The 20,484-nt window shown below is 36.5% G+C and overlaps 1 protein-coding gene across 6 annotated transcripts in view; it reads right to left on the minus strand.

The window, feature by feature from the left end:
* Nucleotides 1–20,484, minus strand: part of BDP1 (BDP1 general transcription factor IIIB subunit) — an 87,548-nt gene that overhangs the window by 56,806 nt on the left and 10,258 nt on the right. For 5 of the 6 annotated variants that reach the window (XM_027100889.1, XM_027100890.1, XM_027100888.1 and 2 more), the window contains exons 7-12: nucleotides 19,416–19,510; nucleotides 10,697–10,751; nucleotides 7,892–8,035; nucleotides 6,215–6,496; nucleotides 4,974–5,121; nucleotides 1,177–1,335 (exon numbers count right to left, since the gene is read on the minus strand). In XM_027100889.1, coding sequence (XP_026956690.1) covers nucleotides 1,177–1,335; nucleotides 4,974–5,121; nucleotides 6,215–6,496; nucleotides 7,892–8,035; nucleotides 10,697–10,751; nucleotides 19,416–19,510 — 883 coding nt within the window. The remainder of the gene's footprint in view (nucleotides 1–1,176; nucleotides 1,336–4,973; nucleotides 5,122–6,214; nucleotides 6,497–7,891; nucleotides 8,036–10,696; nucleotides 10,752–19,415; nucleotides 19,511–20,484) is intronic. The other variant, XM_027100892.1, reaches the window with a different exon arrangement.

Below are 20,484 nucleotides of genomic sequence, written 5' to 3' on the forward strand. Positions count from 1 at the left end.
TTTTAAAAAGAGTAAGATATATATAAACTTTATGTATTTGTATTAGCTTTAATGTCTTTTTTTTTTTTTTAATCTCTGAAAGACTAAGAAATAAATAACACTGGTAACTTGTTAGAGTAAATGGGGACATGACAGGAGGGATACTTCACTCTATACCTTCTTACAATTTTGGATGTTTGAACCACAGGAATATATTGCCTATTCCAAAGACTAGTTTAAATTTTTATTAAAAAAAATAAGTTTGATTCTCTGGGACCTCCCTGGTGGCGCAGTGGTTAAGAATCCACCTGCCAATGCAGGGGACACAGGGTCCAAGCCCTGGTCTGGGAAGATCCCACATGCCGCAGAACAACTAAGCCCGTGCTCCACAACTACTGAGCCTGCGCTCTAGAGTCCGCAAGAAACAGCTACTGAGCCCCCGTGCCACAACTACTGAAGCCCACATGCCTAGAGCCTGTGCTCTGCAACAAGAGAAGCTACCACAATGAGAAGCCCGTGCGCCGTAAGGAAGAGTAGTCCCCACTCACTGCAACTAGAGAAAGCCCATGCGCATCAACGAAAACCCAACGCAGCCAAAAATAAATAAATAAATTTAAAAATCATCTTTAAAAAAAAAGTTTGATTCTCAATGTGACTATGCTTTACTGAAAATAAGAATTCATAAACTAAACTTTTAAGCCCACATGAGGAGTTATGAAGGAGATAAAAAGAAAGTCTGAACTTCTGAGATATCTTTTCAAAGGGAGATTCTTGTGGTGCTTCTACTGTTTTTAGTGAAGATATTAATTTAATCAGTATTTTCATACTAGAAAACATAATACATAATCTCTTTAAAGTCATCAATATCAAAATCTACTACTTTGACAACAGGTATGAAAAATAACTCAAACCAAGTAAAAGTTAAATCTCATAGCAAATATTTAGGCTTCCAAATTATTTTAGAATTTTATCGTAAGTTACCAGTTTGCTATAACTCGTATCACTAAGATAATCTTTCCATAATGAAATATAAAGTGAAAAACCTTAATGTCACTAAGACCACAGTACAATTACATATTAAATGGTCTACAGTCCTCTCCTAATTCCTAAAGGAAGCAACATTATTATCATTTTTAAATGATAATAAATTATCAAAATTTTGAAAAATTTTAAAATCCTACCATGTAAAATACTTACAGTGCTTTATCTTTTAGGTCAACATTTCCTTCTTCTGTACAACTACTCTCAGCATTATTCACCTCACACAATGCTCTAATTCCACCTTCTGATGAAGGCAAATATGAAGTGCTTGATTCTGAAGTCTCAGTTGCTACTGATACGGCATCTTGTTGACTACTACGGAAATGAAAATATATCAGGGGAAAAGAACTCTTAGTAATGCACATTTTATACTAATTATTTAAAAGATTTTTTTAAAATATACAAAGCCAAAACTCTGGAAGATGATCCTTCATATCACGGAATAATCAAAATGGATATTTTGGTTTCTCTATGATCCTCCTTGCACCATGTTATTAAAACACTGTATCTTAGGAGACAATAACAGTCACAAATGAACAGGGAAAGTGCTCAAGAAGTCACAAAATGAAAAACTCATAACTACATGGGGTTCACAAATCAAATGTATGTGTAAAATCATAGTAATGTTTAGGAATTATCTTTCATTAAAATTTTGTATTGGCAGTCTTTGCTTTGCATGGTACCGTGTTACTCAGGAGCCATGGAAATCGAAGACACAGCTGCAACATGCACAAGTTGCAGTTAATGCTGTAGCGTGCAAAGAGAGGACTGCTGCATTAGGAAACACTTCAACTAACAATAATATAAATGATGGCCATGTACTAACGAGCACTCAGTTTCAAGGCAAATTCACATTCAGCCATGCTTTGTTTTTTTGTTCTTTTTTTTCTACTGGGTGTTTGTCTTTTCCCAGCACTCTTTCTATATTCTTTTTTGGCTAGATGTTACATATAAAACCTCCCAATCAATAGCTTGCCTTTTACTTTCTTCATGGAGCCTTTTGTCAACAGAAGTATTTAATTTTACTGCAGTTGAATTTATCAATTTCATCCTTTAAAGTTTGTGCTTTTTATGTCTTAAGAAATCCTTGACATCACAAAACTATTTTTCTACATTTTCTCCTAAAAGTTTTAAAGATTTGCTTTATATATGTAGCCTTTAATCTATGAGGAGGTTAGTGCATAGGGTAAAATAGGGATCTACTATTATCTTTTTCATATCTAAGCACCATTTAATGAATGGTTAATTCAGTCTTTCCCACTAATTTCTAATGCTACCTCTACCATCTAAATGATGCCTAAATTTCTCTTCCTAGATTCTACATCCAATTTTCCTCTCAGTCAATTTGTCTGGCCTTTTCCAGTACCACACTCTTTTAATTACTCAAGCTTTAGAATAAGAATCAGCTCACTGTTTTACAAAACCAACTGGTATTTTAACAGTCATTACAGGGTAGCTTTCCCCCCTAAAAAAGTCATCAGTATTGTTTTGTACATAGTCTATGAAATTAGCTGTGTCTCTGAGGTCAGAATTTAGAGGTCTGTCACCCAGCAAGTTAAGGGCCTGAGGTCTATGGCTTGGCTTCAAAGAAATTATTAATCTTCTGTATTGTATGAATAAATTGGCACAGGTGCATATAGGTATTTTTCTACATGAGAATAAATGGTTTTCATCAAAATTTTCAGAAGAGGGTACATGCCAACCAATGGAACAGAACAGACCCATGCACCCAGTCAAATGATCTTTGACAGGGTGCCAAAACTACACCATATGAAAAGGATAATCTCTTCAGCAAATGATGCTGGGAAAGCTAGATATCCATAAGCAAAAAAATAGAAACTGGACCTTTACCTTATACCATACACAAAAATCAACTCAAAATGGAATAAAGATTTAAAGGTAACACCTTTTATTTTTTTCTTTTTCAGCTATGCCACGTGGCTTGTGGGATCTTAGTTCCCCAACCAGGGATTGAACCCAGGCCCACCGCATTAAAGGTAACGCCTTAAAGTATAAAATTCCTAAAGGAAAACATGGGGGAAAGCTTCGTAAGATTGGTATTGGTAATAATTTCTTGGACATGACACAAAAGGCACAGGCAGGAAAAGTAAAAATAGACAAGTGGGACTATATCAAACCAAAAACCTTCTGTACAGCAAAGGAAACAATCAAGAGTCAAAAGGCAACCTATGAAATGGGAGAAAAGATTTGTAAACCATATAATGGATAAGGGCTTAATATCCAAAATATAAAAGGAACTCCTAGAACTCAGTAACAGGAAAACAAATAACTCAATTAAAAAACTGGAAAAGGAATTGAATAGACATTTCTCCACAAGAAGACATACAAATGGCCAACAAGTAATATTTAAAGATGCTCAAGGGACTTCCCTGGTGGCGCAATGGTTAAGAATCCGCCTGCCAATGCAGGGGACACGAGTTTGAGCCCTGGTCCAGGAAGATCCCACGTGCCGTGGAGCAACTAAGCCCGTGTGCCACAACTACTGAGCCTGTGCTCTAGAGCCTGCAAGCCATAACTGCTGAGCCCACATGCCGCAGCTCCTGAAGCCCACACACCTAGGGTCCATGCTCTGCAACAAGAGAAGCCACTGCAATGAGAAGCCCGCACACCACAACGAAGAGTAGCTCCCACTCGCCACAACTAAAAAAAGCCCGCGTGCAGCAACGAAGACCCAACGCAGCCAAAAGTAAATAAATAAATAAATAATAAAATAAAATAAAGATGCTCAACATCACAATCATCAGGGAAATGCAAATCAAAACCACAGTGAGGTATCACCTCACACCTGTTAGGAACTGTTATATTATACTAACATTACTTTTTAAAAATATATATGTAATTAAAAATATGTATTAATTAAAATATATATATTAATTTTTTAGAAAAACAGAAAATAATAAATGCTGGCAAGAGTATGGAAAAACTGGAATTCTTATGAACTGTGGGTAGGAATGTAAAATGCAGCCACAACGAAAAACAGTATGGAGGCTCTTCAAAAAATTTAAAACAGAATTATCATATGATCCAGCAATTTCCCTTCTGGGTATCTACCCATAAGAACTGAAAACAGGGTCTCAAAGAAATATCTTCAGTTCCATGTTTACTGCAGCATTATTCATAATAGCCAAGAGATGGAAACCACCTAAATGTCCATTGACAGATAAATGAATAAACAAAATGTGCTATATACTTACAATGGAATATTATTCGACCATAAAAACAGAAATTCTTCATATGCTACAACATGGATGAACTTTGAAAACATCATACTAGGTGAAATAAGCCACTCATAGAAGGATAAATATTTATGATTCCACTTACATGAAGTATCTAAAGTAACCAAGCTCATAGAAAGTAGAATGGTGGTTACCAGGGGCTGGGGTAAGGAGGAAATAAAGAGTTACTGTTCAAAAGATATAGAGTTTCAGTCATGCAAGATGAAAATGTTCTAGAGATTTGCTGTACAACACTGTGCTCATAGTTAACAACACTGTACATTTTAAAAACTCGTAAGAAGAGCAGATCTCATGTTATGTTTTTTACCACAAGTAAAAACAAACAAACAAAAAAAACCTCAGCAGGATACATCACATTCAAATTGCTGAAAACCAAAAATCAAGAGAAAACCTTTATAGAAAATGATGAACCCATGCAAACATTAACCACAAGAAAACTGTAGTGGCATAGCAATCATCAGAACAAAGAGCAATACCAGAATGATATCACACAAATGGTAAAAGGGTGATTTCACCAAGAAGATACAACAATCCTAGATATGTATACACCTAACAAAAGAGCTTCAAAAGACATGAAGAAAAACAAATAGAACTGAAAAGAGAAATAAGCAAATTCACAATTACAGGTGGAGATTTCCCACTCCTTTGGTAACTGATAGAAGATGTAGACAAAGTGAGTAAAGATACATAAAATACCTTGGTGAAAGAGCAGGGTCAGTTCTTTTCTCAGCCTTTTCATTAGAGGATCGATCCACAATGTCATCTGTGTTCTGTACACAGGGAAGCTTTTGTTCCTTATGGCTTTCATCTTCATTTATCTCAGGACTTAACGACAGGCATTTATCTATTAATACAAAATGCATATTATTATAAAAATGATAGCAAAAACATATATATTTAAAGCACAAAGGAATTTACATATAACACTGTCATGTAATGATTAAGAAATTATCCCAAAGTCCAATTTCTTACAAGTTGAGCTATTCTGCTTTATATGTAATGTCTTTACTAGTAAGCCACAAAGAGCATATTATGATGCTTATAAACCACACTATGCTATCTATCAGGATTCACTTATTAAAATCTTATTGGTGAAGTTGAACCACATAAAACTTAAATTCTACAGAAAGGTTGTTCTGATCTGTTACTATTTTTTCTCCTCTCTTTACTTGGTTATCTGCTTTAAGTAATCTATATGTGAATTCTTCAAGAAAGAGACCGCGACTTCCCTAAACTCTTAGCTCTCATTCCCTAGTGACTCACAAGTGTCAAAATGTCTGTATTCTAGGGAGCTTTAAAAAAGAAAAATGAGGGCTTCCCTGGTGGCGCAGCGGTTGGGGGTCCGCCTGCCGATGCAGGGGACATGGGTTCATGCCCCGGTCCGGGAGGATCCCACATGCCGCAAAGCGGCTGGGCCCGTGAGCCATGGCCGCTGAGCCTGCGCTCCGCAATGGGAGAGGCCACAGCAGTGAGAGTGAGAGGCCCGCGTACCGCAAAAAAAAAAAAAAAAAAAAGAAAGAAAAATGAGAGGAATACTTATTCTAGTACCTTTTATACAAATTAAACAACTTATTTTGGGTTCATAGAGGTGCTCTGTAGAGGCAGAACATGAAAACCTGTGATTTATTAACAAACACAATACATGTTTAATTATATGCACGTGACTTAGAATAATTGTTAATGTGAACACATAGGAGGTAACACATCTCAGAGACAAACTTGAGAGAAATATCTCCCCATTTCACTCTTTTTTTAATAAACGTTTTTTCTTTAAATTAAAAGTAAAAGGGTTTAATCCAGTACCAGGAATACAGAACCAATTAATAAGCATTATTAGTTGCTACTATCCAGAAGAAAAGTAGTTAAGTTATACATCATATTAGTGTACGTGTCTTCACAAGTAATATAGGGGCTATTAACATATGTAATACACTTACTTTTGTGGTTTTCTCCTTTAGAAGAGCCTGGCTGAACAGTGGCATTTCCTGAAAGATTTACCTCTTGTTCACTACTTTCATCCTGATTCTTTCTTCTCCTTTTCTTTTGATTTATATCTTGTTCTAATGCATTCTGTTCTGAATCCTGTCCTGATAAAGTCAGAGACTGTTCTTCTTCTTCAACTGTCTGAGCATCCTTTTGAGATCCTTCTGTGTCTGAAATTCTAGTGCTCACAGACTCATCTGGATTATCATTCACTCTTTCACTGGAGACTTTTTTCACTTAAAGTAAGAGAAATTGTTATAAATATAAAAACAGCCTACAGAAAAATTCTTAAAGGTGGAGAAGATAAACACGTAAGGATGTCTGAGCGAAAATTTAAAGACAACCTAAACTGTTCAATAGAGAATGACTAAATAAGTTATAATACATAGCAGTGAGAGGCCCGCGTACCGCAAAAAAAAAAAAAATTGTTTAAAAAGGTTGGCCCTTGGGCTGCGTCTGGAAACTTGGGTTTGGGGAGAGTTCCCACCAGCCTAACTGACAAAAGTGGCTCGCTATACCTAAATTGTTTAAATAAACAATGTGGTTTATGCTGAACAAATGCTTTCCTTTTGGGAGTTTTGAATTCTGGTACATTCCAGGAAGAAGGTGTCTACATGACCAACCTCTAATAAAAATCTTGGGTGCTGAGTTTCTAACAAGCTTCCCTGGTAGACAGCTTTTTACATACCTCATTCCTACTTGTTGTTGGGGAATTAAGCACATCCTGTGTGCCTCTACTGGGAGAGGACTCTTGGAAGCTTTACTTCTTTTCCCTAGACATTGACCTATGTGCCTTTCCCTTTGCCAATTTTGCTCTGTATACTTTCATTGTAATAAATCTCGTTGTCTGTACAACTATATGCTGAATCCCGTGAGTCCTAGCAAATAATTGAACCTGGGGGTGCTCTTGGGGTCCCCCTACACAGGCTCTCACAGTCCTAGCTTGAGTCCTGCCTCTACCACTACTAACACTGTGAGACCTTAGGAAAAAATGACTTAGGATCTCTGAGGTTATTTCTGGGTTATTAAAACAAAAGGAAAGGGGCTGGAATGTATAACTAATATATAAGGTTCCCTGTAGTTCAAAGATTCTTTAAATTATGTGATTATAGCTAAACATTGTCCTCAGATCAGAATTCAAATAGTTAAGAAAATATAAGCCTAAAAATAGAAATACTCACATATGAACAATTTCCTACCTGGTACAAGTCAACATTAACCCTCAGAAATAACGTGTGCTCAAACAATACAGTTGAGTCACAAGCCCAAAGTATTAGAGTTCCATTTTTTTTTTTTTTAGACTTTTGTGCCAGATTTGTTTTACAGAGAAAAATGATAATAAGTAACCAAACATGACACCCCAATATTCTGATGCTCCTTTATTAGCTATAACTATGCCCTCAATGCAAGAAAGATGTTAAATAGCCTAGCCATCCAATTATAAAATGTAAAAGGGAGCTGCTGTTTGGGGCCAGATAACTAGAATATTGAAGAAAAATCAGTTCCCTCCAATCGGATGTCCTGATGATCTCAACTACCTGAACTACATATGAACACCCTAAGACTTGAGGGACAATATTGCAAGCCTATTATTATTAAGTAAAATAACACACTTTCTTTTAAATAAATACCTTTTACATTTTTCCGTGATTTAGAGGACTTCTTCTCCTTTAAAGTCTGATTTTTAACAGATTTTTGTTTTCTTTTCTCTTCTTCAGCAAGAACTTTCTGAAGCAAATGAGCAAAAAAATCGAAGTCAAAAGGGCGCTTTTCCTCTGTTTAAAAAAAAAAAAGAAACTTCAAGTTTTTATTTTAAAAAAAGGAAAAGAACTTTCAAGTTTTAATTTTTCTTAAGTGTAATACCAAAAGCGAATGGGCTCAGCAGCAGAATGGACAAAGAACTCTAATCACTATAGTACAGTCACACAACAGAAGATCACTGAGCAATAAAAAGGAACAAACTATATTAGTTTAAAAAATAAAGAAAAGGAACTACTGATACAAGCAATAATATTGGTGAATCTCAAAACCATGCTGAGTGAAAGAAGCCAAACACAAATGAGTATATACTGTATGATTCTATGAATAAGACGTTCTAGAACAAGATAAACTAACCTATGATGATTCAAATGAAAATAGCAGTTGCCTGGGTCAGGATTAGGAGTGGAGATTGACTAGAAAGGGAAAGAAGTGGCCTCGCTGGAGTGATGAAAATGTTCCATGGCTTGTTTTGTGTGGTGGTTACACAGGTGTACTCTTTGTCAAAACTCAAAGTATAAATTGCACTGTCCATAATTATAAATACACTTTTTTAAAAGGCTAGGATGATTAAGAAGTCTGCAAAAGCCTATCCACCACTTTATGTCCTCACTTTATTACAACTCTTTCACTATTAACTCTTACTCTTCCAAATATCAGCGAAGAGGATAGTAAATGAGTATTGATCAGGACCACTCTCACTAAATACCTATTAACAGTATTATATCAGAAAGAGTAATCTATGAACAAACCAAAATGAATCCACTCCAGGAGTCAATCCTTGCCTCAGCTGTGTCTACAAATACAGTGAATACAGAGAAGTGAATACAGGGAAAATGGTGCTCCAAGACTGTTTTGATTACAAGATGGCCTCAGAAAAAGAGGTATATACCAAAACAAAAGTAAATTAGCCTCAGGAAGCTAAGCCCAAACCTGAGATTCTTGAAAGCCCTATTTTATTGTGGATCCAGCTTTTCATCTGTTCTGACCTTCCACACAAATGATTCTGAAAACCACAGCACTAAAATAATCCATAAAGTTCTCAGAGGAATTAAAATATAAGTTCTAAAAAATACCATTTGGGTTTTTTTGTGTTTGTGTTTTAACAATTTCCACTACAAAGCATCAAACAGTGAATTTTAAAGGTTCTATTATAATGGTTTTAACAATGGCTCCACACCCCATAAACTGTTTATAGATTTATGGACTCTTTTCTGATTATAATGCATTAAACATAACGAAAAGTTTCAAGACCACTTCTCTAAAATGGAGAGGGTTGAGGACTAAAATATTCCAGATCTTCCAGAAGCCATTCCTAGAAGTGGTTTTCCTGAGGACTCAATACCACATTTGTAAGGTATAGGGTCCACTCATCCACCTTTGTGTCTACTCATAAAATAAATGTACATGCTATACAATCTAAGTACTTCTCTTTAGAATTTTTTTCTAAGATTAGCACTATGGCAAATGAACACTGAATACACCTATTAATCATGAAACGTCGGTAATTATATTCCAAACAAAGAATACAGGAACTACGCTAAATAGTACATTTAACTCTGTTTTTCTTTACAGATCCCTTGATGTAGTTCTCTGGACTTAAAAAGAAACAACATTCATTTTAATAAGGCTATTAGTTAAAAGGTGAAAGTTATACATCATTTCTTCAAATCAGGTCTAAATTCAAACGTCACCTCTTCAGGCACTTCCTGGTGGCACAGTGGTTAAGAATCTGCCTGCCAATGCAGGGGACACAGGTTCGAGCCCTGGTCCGGGAAGATCCCACATGCTGCGGAGCAGCTAAGCCCGTGCGCCACAACTACTGAGCCTGTGCTCTAGAACCCACGAGCCACAACTACTGAGCCTGCGAGCCACAACTACTGAAGCCCATGCGCCTAGAGCCCATGCTCCGCAACAAGAGAAGCGACGGCAGTGAGACGCCAGCACACTGCAACAAAGAGTAGCCCCCACTCGCCGCAACTAGAGAAAAGCCCGTGAGCAGCATCGAAGACCCAATGCAGCCAAAAATAAATAAATAAAACAAATAGATTTATTTCAAAAAAAAAAATCACGTCTTCAGACAGAACTTCCCTTAATACCCAATCTAAACACCCACCCCCTAACTCCCTCTTTTTTCTTCTTAGAAATTAATCACTATCTGAAATTATCCTGCTTACCAATTATATTCCTCCTCCACCCAATTAGACTTAAGGCTCTAAAAGCAGGATTCTCCATCTGCCCTGCTCACCATGATATCCTCAATGCCAACAACAGTGACTAGCACACAGCAGGTGGTCTGTATTACTGACTGAATGACAGACTTACCACAGTAGGTAAGGAATCATCTATAGTGTAATATCTTCCAGAAACAATTAACCTCTTCTTCAGTACAATTCCCCCAGAATAAAGAGCACTTAGAAATAGTATCTTCAGTCTCCCTAATTTCTTGGACTCAGAACTCTGCTTACTTGCTTCTTGATGTTTTAGCTATTCCCTTGCCTATAGATCTATATGAACTGCCAGACCTGAACTGCTAAAGAGAAAAATTTCCAGTCTTACTCTTCCTATGACAATATAGGGATGAAACAAATCTAAAACACACTGGAACCAAAGACAAAACATTGGTCATTTTTTAGAATCTCCAAATGATTCCTTGTGAAAGAGGTCTTAATACTTACGGAATGCTTTGTCTATTCTCCATCCATTTGTTTTCTCTTCACGTTTAAATTTATTCTGTTAACAAAACAAAACAAAAACTCTTTGGTAATTTTCTCCCATTAAACAAGTGCAGATTATGTCTTAAAAAAAGCATCAAAATAAAATTCTTATAATAACATATGATTCTCTAATAAATAATACGTCTTTGCTAATAGGCGAGTTACTTAAACCCTTAGCTTTTAAAAAATAGAAATGAAAGATTTATACTGAGCTCTGTGCTCCTCCTTATGATCAATAACATGAATTAGCAATGAAAACTGGATTTACAGAGGATAGAAAAAAAAATAAAGTCAACTAGCGTGGAAACAGATCAAACAGTAATCAATTAAGCTAACCAGTATTAACTCTTTAAAAACTAGTATATTCATATCAGGTTAAACCTCTTACATTATTATTCTGTTTTTAATGGCATGGAGGGGAAACTGTAAAGAAACAACTAAGCAAAATTTTGAAGCAGGCCAAGTTTATGTTTAGAAACTTCTTTATATTAAGAACATTTCCTCATGCTTTTCTGAGCACCAAAGAGCCCCATTCCCAATTCCACTCCAGATTACCTCCTTTAAGATGGAGATGGTTAAGGTTTAGGGTTCAATGCATCCTAAGGTCATTAGAAAGTCTGAGGGCATACACATACACAAACACACCCTGCAGGAGGGAACGATCAGCCAATCTCTCCCTTCTACAGATCAGTGGTCTGAAAGCTTTTATTAAAAATACAAAAATTGTTTTATTGAACAAAAAGAAAAATCACACAAAATAAAGAACCTCTTCATGGCCCCGTTCTTCCCTCCAAAAGAAACTACCCACTAACCTGACTTTATATTTTTTTATTAATTAATTAATTTATTTATTTATTTATTGGCTGTGTTGGGTCTTTGTTGCTGCGCGCAGGCTTTTTCTAGTTGCGGCGAGTGGGGGCTACTCTTCGCTGCAGTGCACGGGCTTCTCCTTGCGGTGGCTTCTTTTGTCGCGGAGCACAGGCTCTAGGCGCTCCAGCTTCAGTAGTTGCAGCACGTGGGCTCAGTAGTTGTGGCTCACAGGCTCTAGAGCACAGGCTCAGTAGTTGTGGCACACAGGCTTACTTGCTCCGTAGCATGTGGCATCTTCCCAGACCAGGGATCAAACCAGGGACACAGTCCCCTGCATTGGCAGGTGGATTCTTAACCACTGCGCCACCAGGGAAGTCCTAACCTGACTTTAAAGCAATCACTTTCTTACATTTCCTCACTGTTTATCATCCAAGCGTACGTCCTTAAGCTCTATAGTTTAGCCTTTCCTATTTTTTTAAAACTTCATGTGACTAACATCTTTCAACCTACAGATTATCCCTCTATTCCATTCTTTATTTTTCCTCATAAAACTTATTACCAAGTAGTATAGAAGTTTTCAAGGAGGATCATCTTTCTCCCTTAAAAGATCATATTATTCTTTAAACATTTCCTCAAAAGTTAACAAAAGTCAGGTCCACATGTAACAAAAGTCACATAAAAAAGTGACAGACTACAATTACTAAATTAAACATCCTGAGAGAAATAACAGTAGGCTTTAGGCATTATTCAATTCTAAAACATTGCTACATCATATTTTACTTCATTGAGAATATAATCCAGAACAAGTTAAAATATTTTTGAAGAATGTATTGATGTTCATCATTTTTTTTTTCTGGCCACCCCACACAGCTTGTGAGATCTTAGTTCCTGGACCAGGGATCAAATCCAGGCCCTAGCAGTGAAAGTGCAGAATTCTAACCAGTGGACCACCAGGGAATTCCCGGATATTAATCATTGAATTCATAGGCAGGAACCACTGTAGGCAAAATTCCACAATTATAAAATAAATCCCATAATTTCCATCTCTGGCCCTGACAAAAACTGGTAACGAGCTTTTTCCACATATCCAACCCAACGTAAATAATTTTAACACCAAACAAAATAAATGCATCAACTATTTTCAAGCACTAGACAATAGGCAGAGCAAGACTACAATCCCACAATCCCAGAGAGAAGGGAAACACAAAAGATGTACCAACGTTCACACTGGCTGTCTGCCTGGGCTAAATTTCCTAACCAATGAAAGAGAGAAAAAGGCCAAATAGAGAACAGAGATCCTACTGAGCTGAGGAAGTAGATAATCTTTAGGGGCAGGGTTCTACAGAGAAGACAGCTATTTAAAGAGGAGTCTCACAAGCCTGGTAGCAGTATCCCATAGGCTGTTGGTCTGGGTTCCATATGCCCAGAGCATAAGCTCTAGTGGAGAACAGCTACTTCAGGGACAGGAGCAAAAAGACGATACTAGAGGTCACGTAACATAGTGAGATGACAGGGTTCTTCCCACATGAATGGAAAGATTTTGTTAACATCCAAACATTCACCTCAGACACCAGAACAACCACCACTTAGAGACAGGGATCACACCCTAGAGTAGCCTTTCTCAATTGAGGTTCTAGCATGAGAATTAAGCCCTAATGCCCTAAGGGATATACTACATGTAATGAATCACCTTCTTTCCTGTACACCTAGAATGGTGTAATATGACCACCCTTAGAAAAAATTAGAAAACAGTAACACAAATTATTTTCTGTAGTTCAGATGAGAAACCTAGAGTAAGGACCAGTCTTAATAAAGCCTAAAATCAAGCCTTGGGAAGAAGAAGGAGAGTTGGCAATATATTAACTGCCTTCTAGAACTAAATACTCTTTAAAGGAAAAAAATACAAAATAAAAACAAACATAATCCAGACACTGTGCAACATATCCACAATGTCCAACATGCAACTGAAAAAAAAAATTCACAGACATGAGAAAAGACAGGAAAATGTGATGCAGTCAAGGAAATGAAGAGTCAACAGAAACAGATCCCAATATGACCCTGATGTTGAAATTAGCAGACGAGAAAGTTAAAGCACCTGTTATATGTTCAAGGATTTGAAGGAAAATATGGAATGAGCAGATACAGAAATCTTAGCAGAGGAATGGAAACTAAGAAAAATAACCAAGGTGAAATCACAGAAATGAAAGGTATAATATCAGAAATGAAACATTCACTGAATGGGCTTAACAGCAGACTGAAGATAGCAGAAGACAGGATCAGTGAACTTATAAACATGATACCAGAAACTAACCAAACTGAAATAAAGAAAAAAGACTGGGAAAAAAAATGGACAGAGCTTTGGTAATCTGTAGTACAATGTCATGCAAACTAACACAGGTAAGCGGAGTACTAGAAGCAGGGAACAAAGCAGAGAAAACATTTTAAAAAACAACTCTTGGGCAAATCATAAACAAACTGCTGAACACCAAAGTTAAAGAAAAAATCTTGAAAGCAGTCATAGAAAAGCAATTCATATATATGTATAACTGAATCACTCTGCTGTACAGCAGAAATTAACACAACACTGCAAATCAACTATACTTGAATAAAATAAATTGAAAAAAAAAGAAAACCGGGCTTCCCTGGTGGCGCAGTGGTTGAGAGTCTGCCTGCTGATGCAGGGGACACAGGTTCGTGCCCCGGTCCGGGAGGATCCCACATGCGTCAGAGCGGCTGGGCCCGTGAGCCATGGCCGCTGAGCCTGCGCATCCAGAGCCTGTGCTCCGCAACGGGAGAGGCCGCGGCAGTGAGAGGCCCGCGTACCGCAAAAAAAAAAAAAAAGAAAAAAAAAGAAAACCTTAAAAACAAAAAAGAAAAGCAATTCATGACATGAATGACATGAGTGATGGCTGACTTTTCATCAGAAACACTGGAGGCCAGTGGACAATGGAATGACATTTTAAAAGCACTGAAAGGAAAAACTATCCAACCAGACTTGTATACCTAGCAAAAATGAGACTCAAAAAAGTCTTTCAGAAAAATGAAAGCTGAAAGAATTTTTCAACAACAGATAGGGTATTCAGAACTACAAGGAGTGAAAAGCATCAGAAATGGTAAACATGTGGCTAAATATTAAAGACTACAGTTGACTCTTGAACAACCTAACTTTGAACTGTGTGGATCCACTTAAATATGTGAATTTTTTTCAATAGTAAATACTACAGTACTACACAATCCGAGTTTGGCTGAATCCATGGATACGTAACTGCAGATACAGAGGAATCGCAGATATGAAAGGCCAACTATAAGTTATACTCAGATTTTTCACTGCAAGGAGGATCGACACTCCTAACCCCTGCATTATTCAAGGGTTAACTGTAGTTTCTTTAATCTACTAAATTTCCGTTAAAAACAAAAGACTCTCTAAGCTAAAATAAGTTCATGGGTAGTGGGGTTTATAAGCAGAAGTAAAACATGTAATAGAATGAAGGATGGAAGGTAAATAGAATTCTTCTTCTAAGAGGATATTATGTAAAGAGTAAAAAGGTCCAACAAATAAAATACTAAAAAAATTTGATTAACCCCATTTAAAGCAGGAAAAGATGAGTAAAAAACAGATGGAATGAATGGGAAATAGTGAGATGGTAGACTTAAACAGAGCCATATCAATTATCACATTAAACATAAATGAACTAAGTTGTTAACAGAAATGTAAAACAGACATTTTGTTTTATTTTTATCGGGGGCACCGTAAGAATACAATGAACATTTCCTGTAGATACAATGAACCTATCTACAAAACAGAAACAGACTCATAGACATAGAGAACAGACTTGTGGTTGCCTGGGGGGTTGGAGGGTGGGGAGAGGGATGGACTAGGAGTCTGCGGTTGGTAGATGCAAACTATTACATTTAGAATGGATAAACAACAAGGTCCTACTGTATAGCACAGGGATCTATATTCAATATCCTGTGATAATAAACCATAATGGAAAAGAATGTAAAAAAAGAATGTCTCTATGTGTATAACTGAGTCACTGCTGTACACCAAAGATTGGCACAGCATTGTAAATCAACTATACTTTAATTTAAAAAATAAAAATAAATGATCTGTGCCAAAAAAAGAAAAGAAAAGGAAAGGAAAAAAATGGATCAATCTAAAGAGAGAAACACAAATCTGTAATTGTGGTTAGATGTGTCAACTCTTCTCTCAGTAACTGACAGAACTAGATGACCCCACACCCAACAACTGCAGAACATACATTCATTTCAAGTGCACACTGACCAAGGTGAGAGTATGATAGGCTTTACTTATTTATTTTTCGGGGGCCATGCGGTGTGTCATGTGGGATCTTATAACCCGACCAGGGATCGAACCCACACCCCCTGCAGTGGAAGTGCAGAATCTTAACCACTGGACCACCAAAGAAGTGCTGCAAGTATGATAGGTTTTAAAATAAATCTCAACAAATTTCAAAAAGCTTGAAATCTTACAGATTATGTCCTTTGACATTCAGAATGTCAAAGAAACAATAACAGTAAGATATTTAGAAATGTCCCAATGTTGGAAATTAAACACACTTCTAAACAATTGACATGTCAAGGAAGAAATCACAAGGGAAGGACTTCCCTGGTGGCTCAGTGGTTAAGAATCCACCTGCCAATGCAGGGGACACAGGTTCAAGCCCTGGCCTGGGAAGATCCCACATGCCGTGGAGCAACTAAGCCCATGCGCCACAACTGCTGAGCCCATGTGCCTGGACCCCATGCCCTGCAATAAGAGAAGCCACCGCAATGAGAAGCAGGTGCACTGCAACGAAGAGTAGCTCCCACTCAACACAACTCGAGAAAGCCCACACGCAGCAACGAAGACCCAATGCAGCCAAAAATAAAATAGTTAATTAATTAAAATTTTAAAAAAAAGAAATCATAAGGGCAACTAGAAAATATTTTTAACAGAATGATAATGAAAACAGTGTATCAATATTATGGAATACATTTACAGCTTAGATGAAAATGTATAGCTTTAAATGTCTACATTAAAAAAGAAGGGTTTAAAATCTATGTTCTAAGTTTTCATCTAAGGAAGCTAGAAAAAACCAGAGAAAATTAAACCCAAAGTAAATACAGGCATACCTTGAGGATATTGCAGGTTCAGTTCCAGACCACTGCAATAAAGTGAATATCGCAATAAAGTAAGTCACACAGGTTTTTTTTTTTTTCTTTTTTTTTGGCTTCCCAGTGCACACAAGAGTTACATTTACATTACAGTGAAGTAGTCTATTAAGTGTACAATAGCATTATGTCTAAAAAAAAGCAATGTACATACTTAATTAAAAAATATTTTATTGTTAAAAAATGCTAACCATCATCTGACAATGCAGATGGTTTGCCACAAACCTTCAATTTGTAAAAAAAAAAACGCAGTATCTGTGACGTGCAATAAAACGAGGTATGCCTGAAGAAGGAAAGAAATGCTAAAGAGTTTTTTAAAAACCAATGAAAACACACAAACAATTGAAAACTTAACATAGCTAAAAGCTGGCTCATTAAAAGACTTTTGGAAGTCAAAAATCTTTAGCAAGACAAGAAAAAAGAAAAGAGAAAGAAAAATCATTAATCAATGAGATATATCACTATAAATCCTACAAACATTAAAATAGTAAGTGAATAGTATGAAATTTTTATGCCTATAAATTCAACAACTTAGCATCTAAACTGACACAAGAAGAAACTGAAACTATAAATACCCCTGTATGTATTAAAGAAATTGCATTTATAATCAAAACCCTTCCTCCAAAGGAAACCATAGGCCCAGATGGTTTCACTGGTAAATTCTATCAAACATTAAAAGCAGGAATAATACTAATCTTAAACAAATTTTCTCAGATAACAAGAGGGAACACTTTCTAACTCATTTTCTATGACCACCATAACCTTGGTACCAAAAACACAAAGACACTAAAAGAAAATTATGAACCAATACTCTCATGAACAAAGATGCAAAAAATCCTCAAGAAAATATAACAAAAATCAGCAACATATAAAAAGAAGAATACAGTATGACTAATTGGGATTTATCACAAGAATACAAGGTTGGTTCAAAATTTGAAAATCAAGGACTTCCCTGGTGGCGCAGTGGTTAAGGATCCACCTGCCAATGCAGGGGGACATGGGTTCGAGCCCTGGTCCGGGAAGATCCCACATGCCACGGAGCAACTAAGCCCGTGAGCCACAACTACTGAGCCCATGTGCCACAACTACTGAAGCCCGCGCGCCTAGAGCCCGTGCTCCGCAACAAAAGAAGCCACCACAATGAGAAGCCTGTGCACCGCAACGAAGAGTAGCCCCCACTCACCGTAACTAGAGAAAGCCCATGCATAGCAACGAAGACCCAACACAGCCAAAAATAAAATGAATAAATAAATTTTTTTTAAAAAATTGAAAGTCGATGTAATTCACTAGTCCATTTTTACTTTTCTATACTTTGCCCAAAGACCTGCTGGGACTACACTAAACTTTTAATGGAAGAGTCTAAACTGCTTCTAAAAGAAATAGTCTACTGACAAACTTATCATTAGTCACATATGAGGGCTCCCCTATACGATCAACTTCTAGCCTTCACAGAACTTTAACATTCTGTTCTCCTTATATCAGAGATCAACATTTGAAAAGGAACATAAAGAATATAAAAAATCCCTCATCTTTTGCAGAAATAGAATGACTATTACACTGTACACTGGTTCCCAGTAAATCAGTCCATGCCTAGTCTAGTTCAAGAAAAAAAAAAATCTTTCTTAATGGTCCCTTTAATTAATAAAAGAAAAAGCCCATGGTTAGATAAAAATCTCACTATGAATTAGAAATGCACTAGAGCAACATGGTGTGCACTCAAATGCACTCCAACCCAGGAAACTTGTAATGAAGTTTCTCAACAAAAGGAACTATAAGATAGAGAAAGATCATTCTTTTAGGCATATTAAAGCACTAATTGATTAACATCATTGCTGTTGTTAATAGTATCACTGGAAAAAAGAAAAATAGTATCACTGGTTGCCCCCAAAGTTAAGGTGGCCTAGGAAAGCAACAGTTAGACCAGATATTGAGAACTATATAACTCAGCATGTTCTCTTCCTAGGAAATTCAGAGATATATTTTGTGTTCAAAATATACCCTTAACCCAAAAGTTCTGGTACATTTATCTACCTTTTTCATTACCTAACTCTTCTTTTATCTTAGTTTCACTGGCTTTATTGGTACTCCCTTAAATCCATTTTAGAAATAGGAAAATATAAATAAGAAAATATAATACTGAGGTTAAAGAGATTGTACTCATTTTATTTTATTATTTTTTAAAATTTATCTATTTATTTGTTTCTTTTATTTTTGGTTGCGTTGGTGCGCGCCGGCTTTCTCTAGTTGTGGTGAGCAGGTGCTACTCTTTGTTGCGGTGCACGGGCTTCTCATTGCAGTGGCTTCTCTTGTTGCGGAGCACAGGCTCTAGGCATGCAGGATTCAGTAGTTGTGGCACGTAGCCTCAGTAGTTGTGGCTTGCGGGCTCTAGAGCGCAGGCTCAGTAGTTGTGGCACACGGGCTTACTTGCTCCGTGGCATGTGGGATCTTCCCAGGCCAGGGCTCGAACCTGTGTCCCTTGCATTGGCAGGCGGATTCTTAACCACTGCGCCACCGGGGAAGCCCTGTACTCATTTTAGAATTGAGAAATACTACATTACTTTTTGAGCTATAAAGAAGGACAGATGTACCAAAAACACAGTAGTGAAAAAGGATGGACTGACATTTCAACCAAAGGTTAAAAAAATAGTAATTTTTAGTCTCTTTTCGATCAACAAACATAATGGGTTTACTTTACCTTAATTTCTATCCTTGCTCTGTGAGGAAAAAGCTGTCCAATCATAGAAAAGTCAGTTCCTACCATGCTGATGGCTAAGAAAAACATATCTGTTTCTGTAAAAGTAAAAGATTTAGAAAGACTGAGAATAATCTTCTAAATATTTCAGAGGAAAAAAATCTTACCGAAGTATATATTTTGAGTTAAAAATAAATTTGACAGTACTTAAGTTTTTTATTAAAGTCCAGTAAATCTTTTATCCTAGAAATATATATCTACATACACGTACATACACATATCTCAATTTTACTGCAAGGAACCTCATGGATCTATAAACACCTTCTTTAAACTTTTATATAGAAACATGGTTTAAGAAATTTGCATGTTCAAACCAAAGCAGCTGGAATTTTTAGAAAGACATTCTGCCTATCTGGTCTCAAGTGCCTTGAAGAAAACTGTCAGTCATAACCAGTATAATACTGCTGTTATGTAGGCAACTAAGACGTTCTAAGTAGTATGTGAAAGAAAGTAGCTAGAAAAATACACAAGAAACTGCTAATAGAAGTAACCTCAAGAGAACAGCATTGGGGAAGTCAAAGAAGTGAATCTTTCTTTTCATTCTGTATTATTCTGTTGTGTCTGAATTTTTTCCCAAAATAAACTGTATTATTTTTATAATAAAAGTAAGTACTAAGCAACAGCTTGCAATAGGTAATATATACTTTTCTAACTGTGTACTTTTTATCATTAAGACTGTGTTACACAATACTGAGGTAGAACATTATTAGGAGCATTAAAAATATTGTTCATTTTTCATTAAAATGGTATTTGTTGTACAGGGATTTGACAAAGAATATTCCAGCCAAAATGACCATAATGCTAACTCCTCAAAAGATTTCTAAGATAAAGTCAGAGGTATAGTCCCATCGTGGGGGGCAGGGGAAAGGTGCCAATAAAACTAGCTAGAGAAAAAAATTTGCTAGTTTGTTTTTTTTTTGTTTTTTTTTTTACTTAGGGGAGACCTGGTTTAATTCAGAAACCGAGAAAATAATTCACCTTATTTCCAATAAATAATCTACACAATTTAAAA

This window comes from Aethalodelphis obliquidens, unplaced genomic scaffold (assembly GCF_003676395.1).
Source record: "Aethalodelphis obliquidens isolate GAN/ISIS:26980383/991018 unplaced genomic scaffold, ASM367639v1 scaffold4, whole genome shotgun sequence".
Lineage (NCBI taxonomy): Eukaryota > Metazoa > Chordata > Mammalia > Artiodactyla > Delphinidae > Aethalodelphis > Aethalodelphis obliquidens.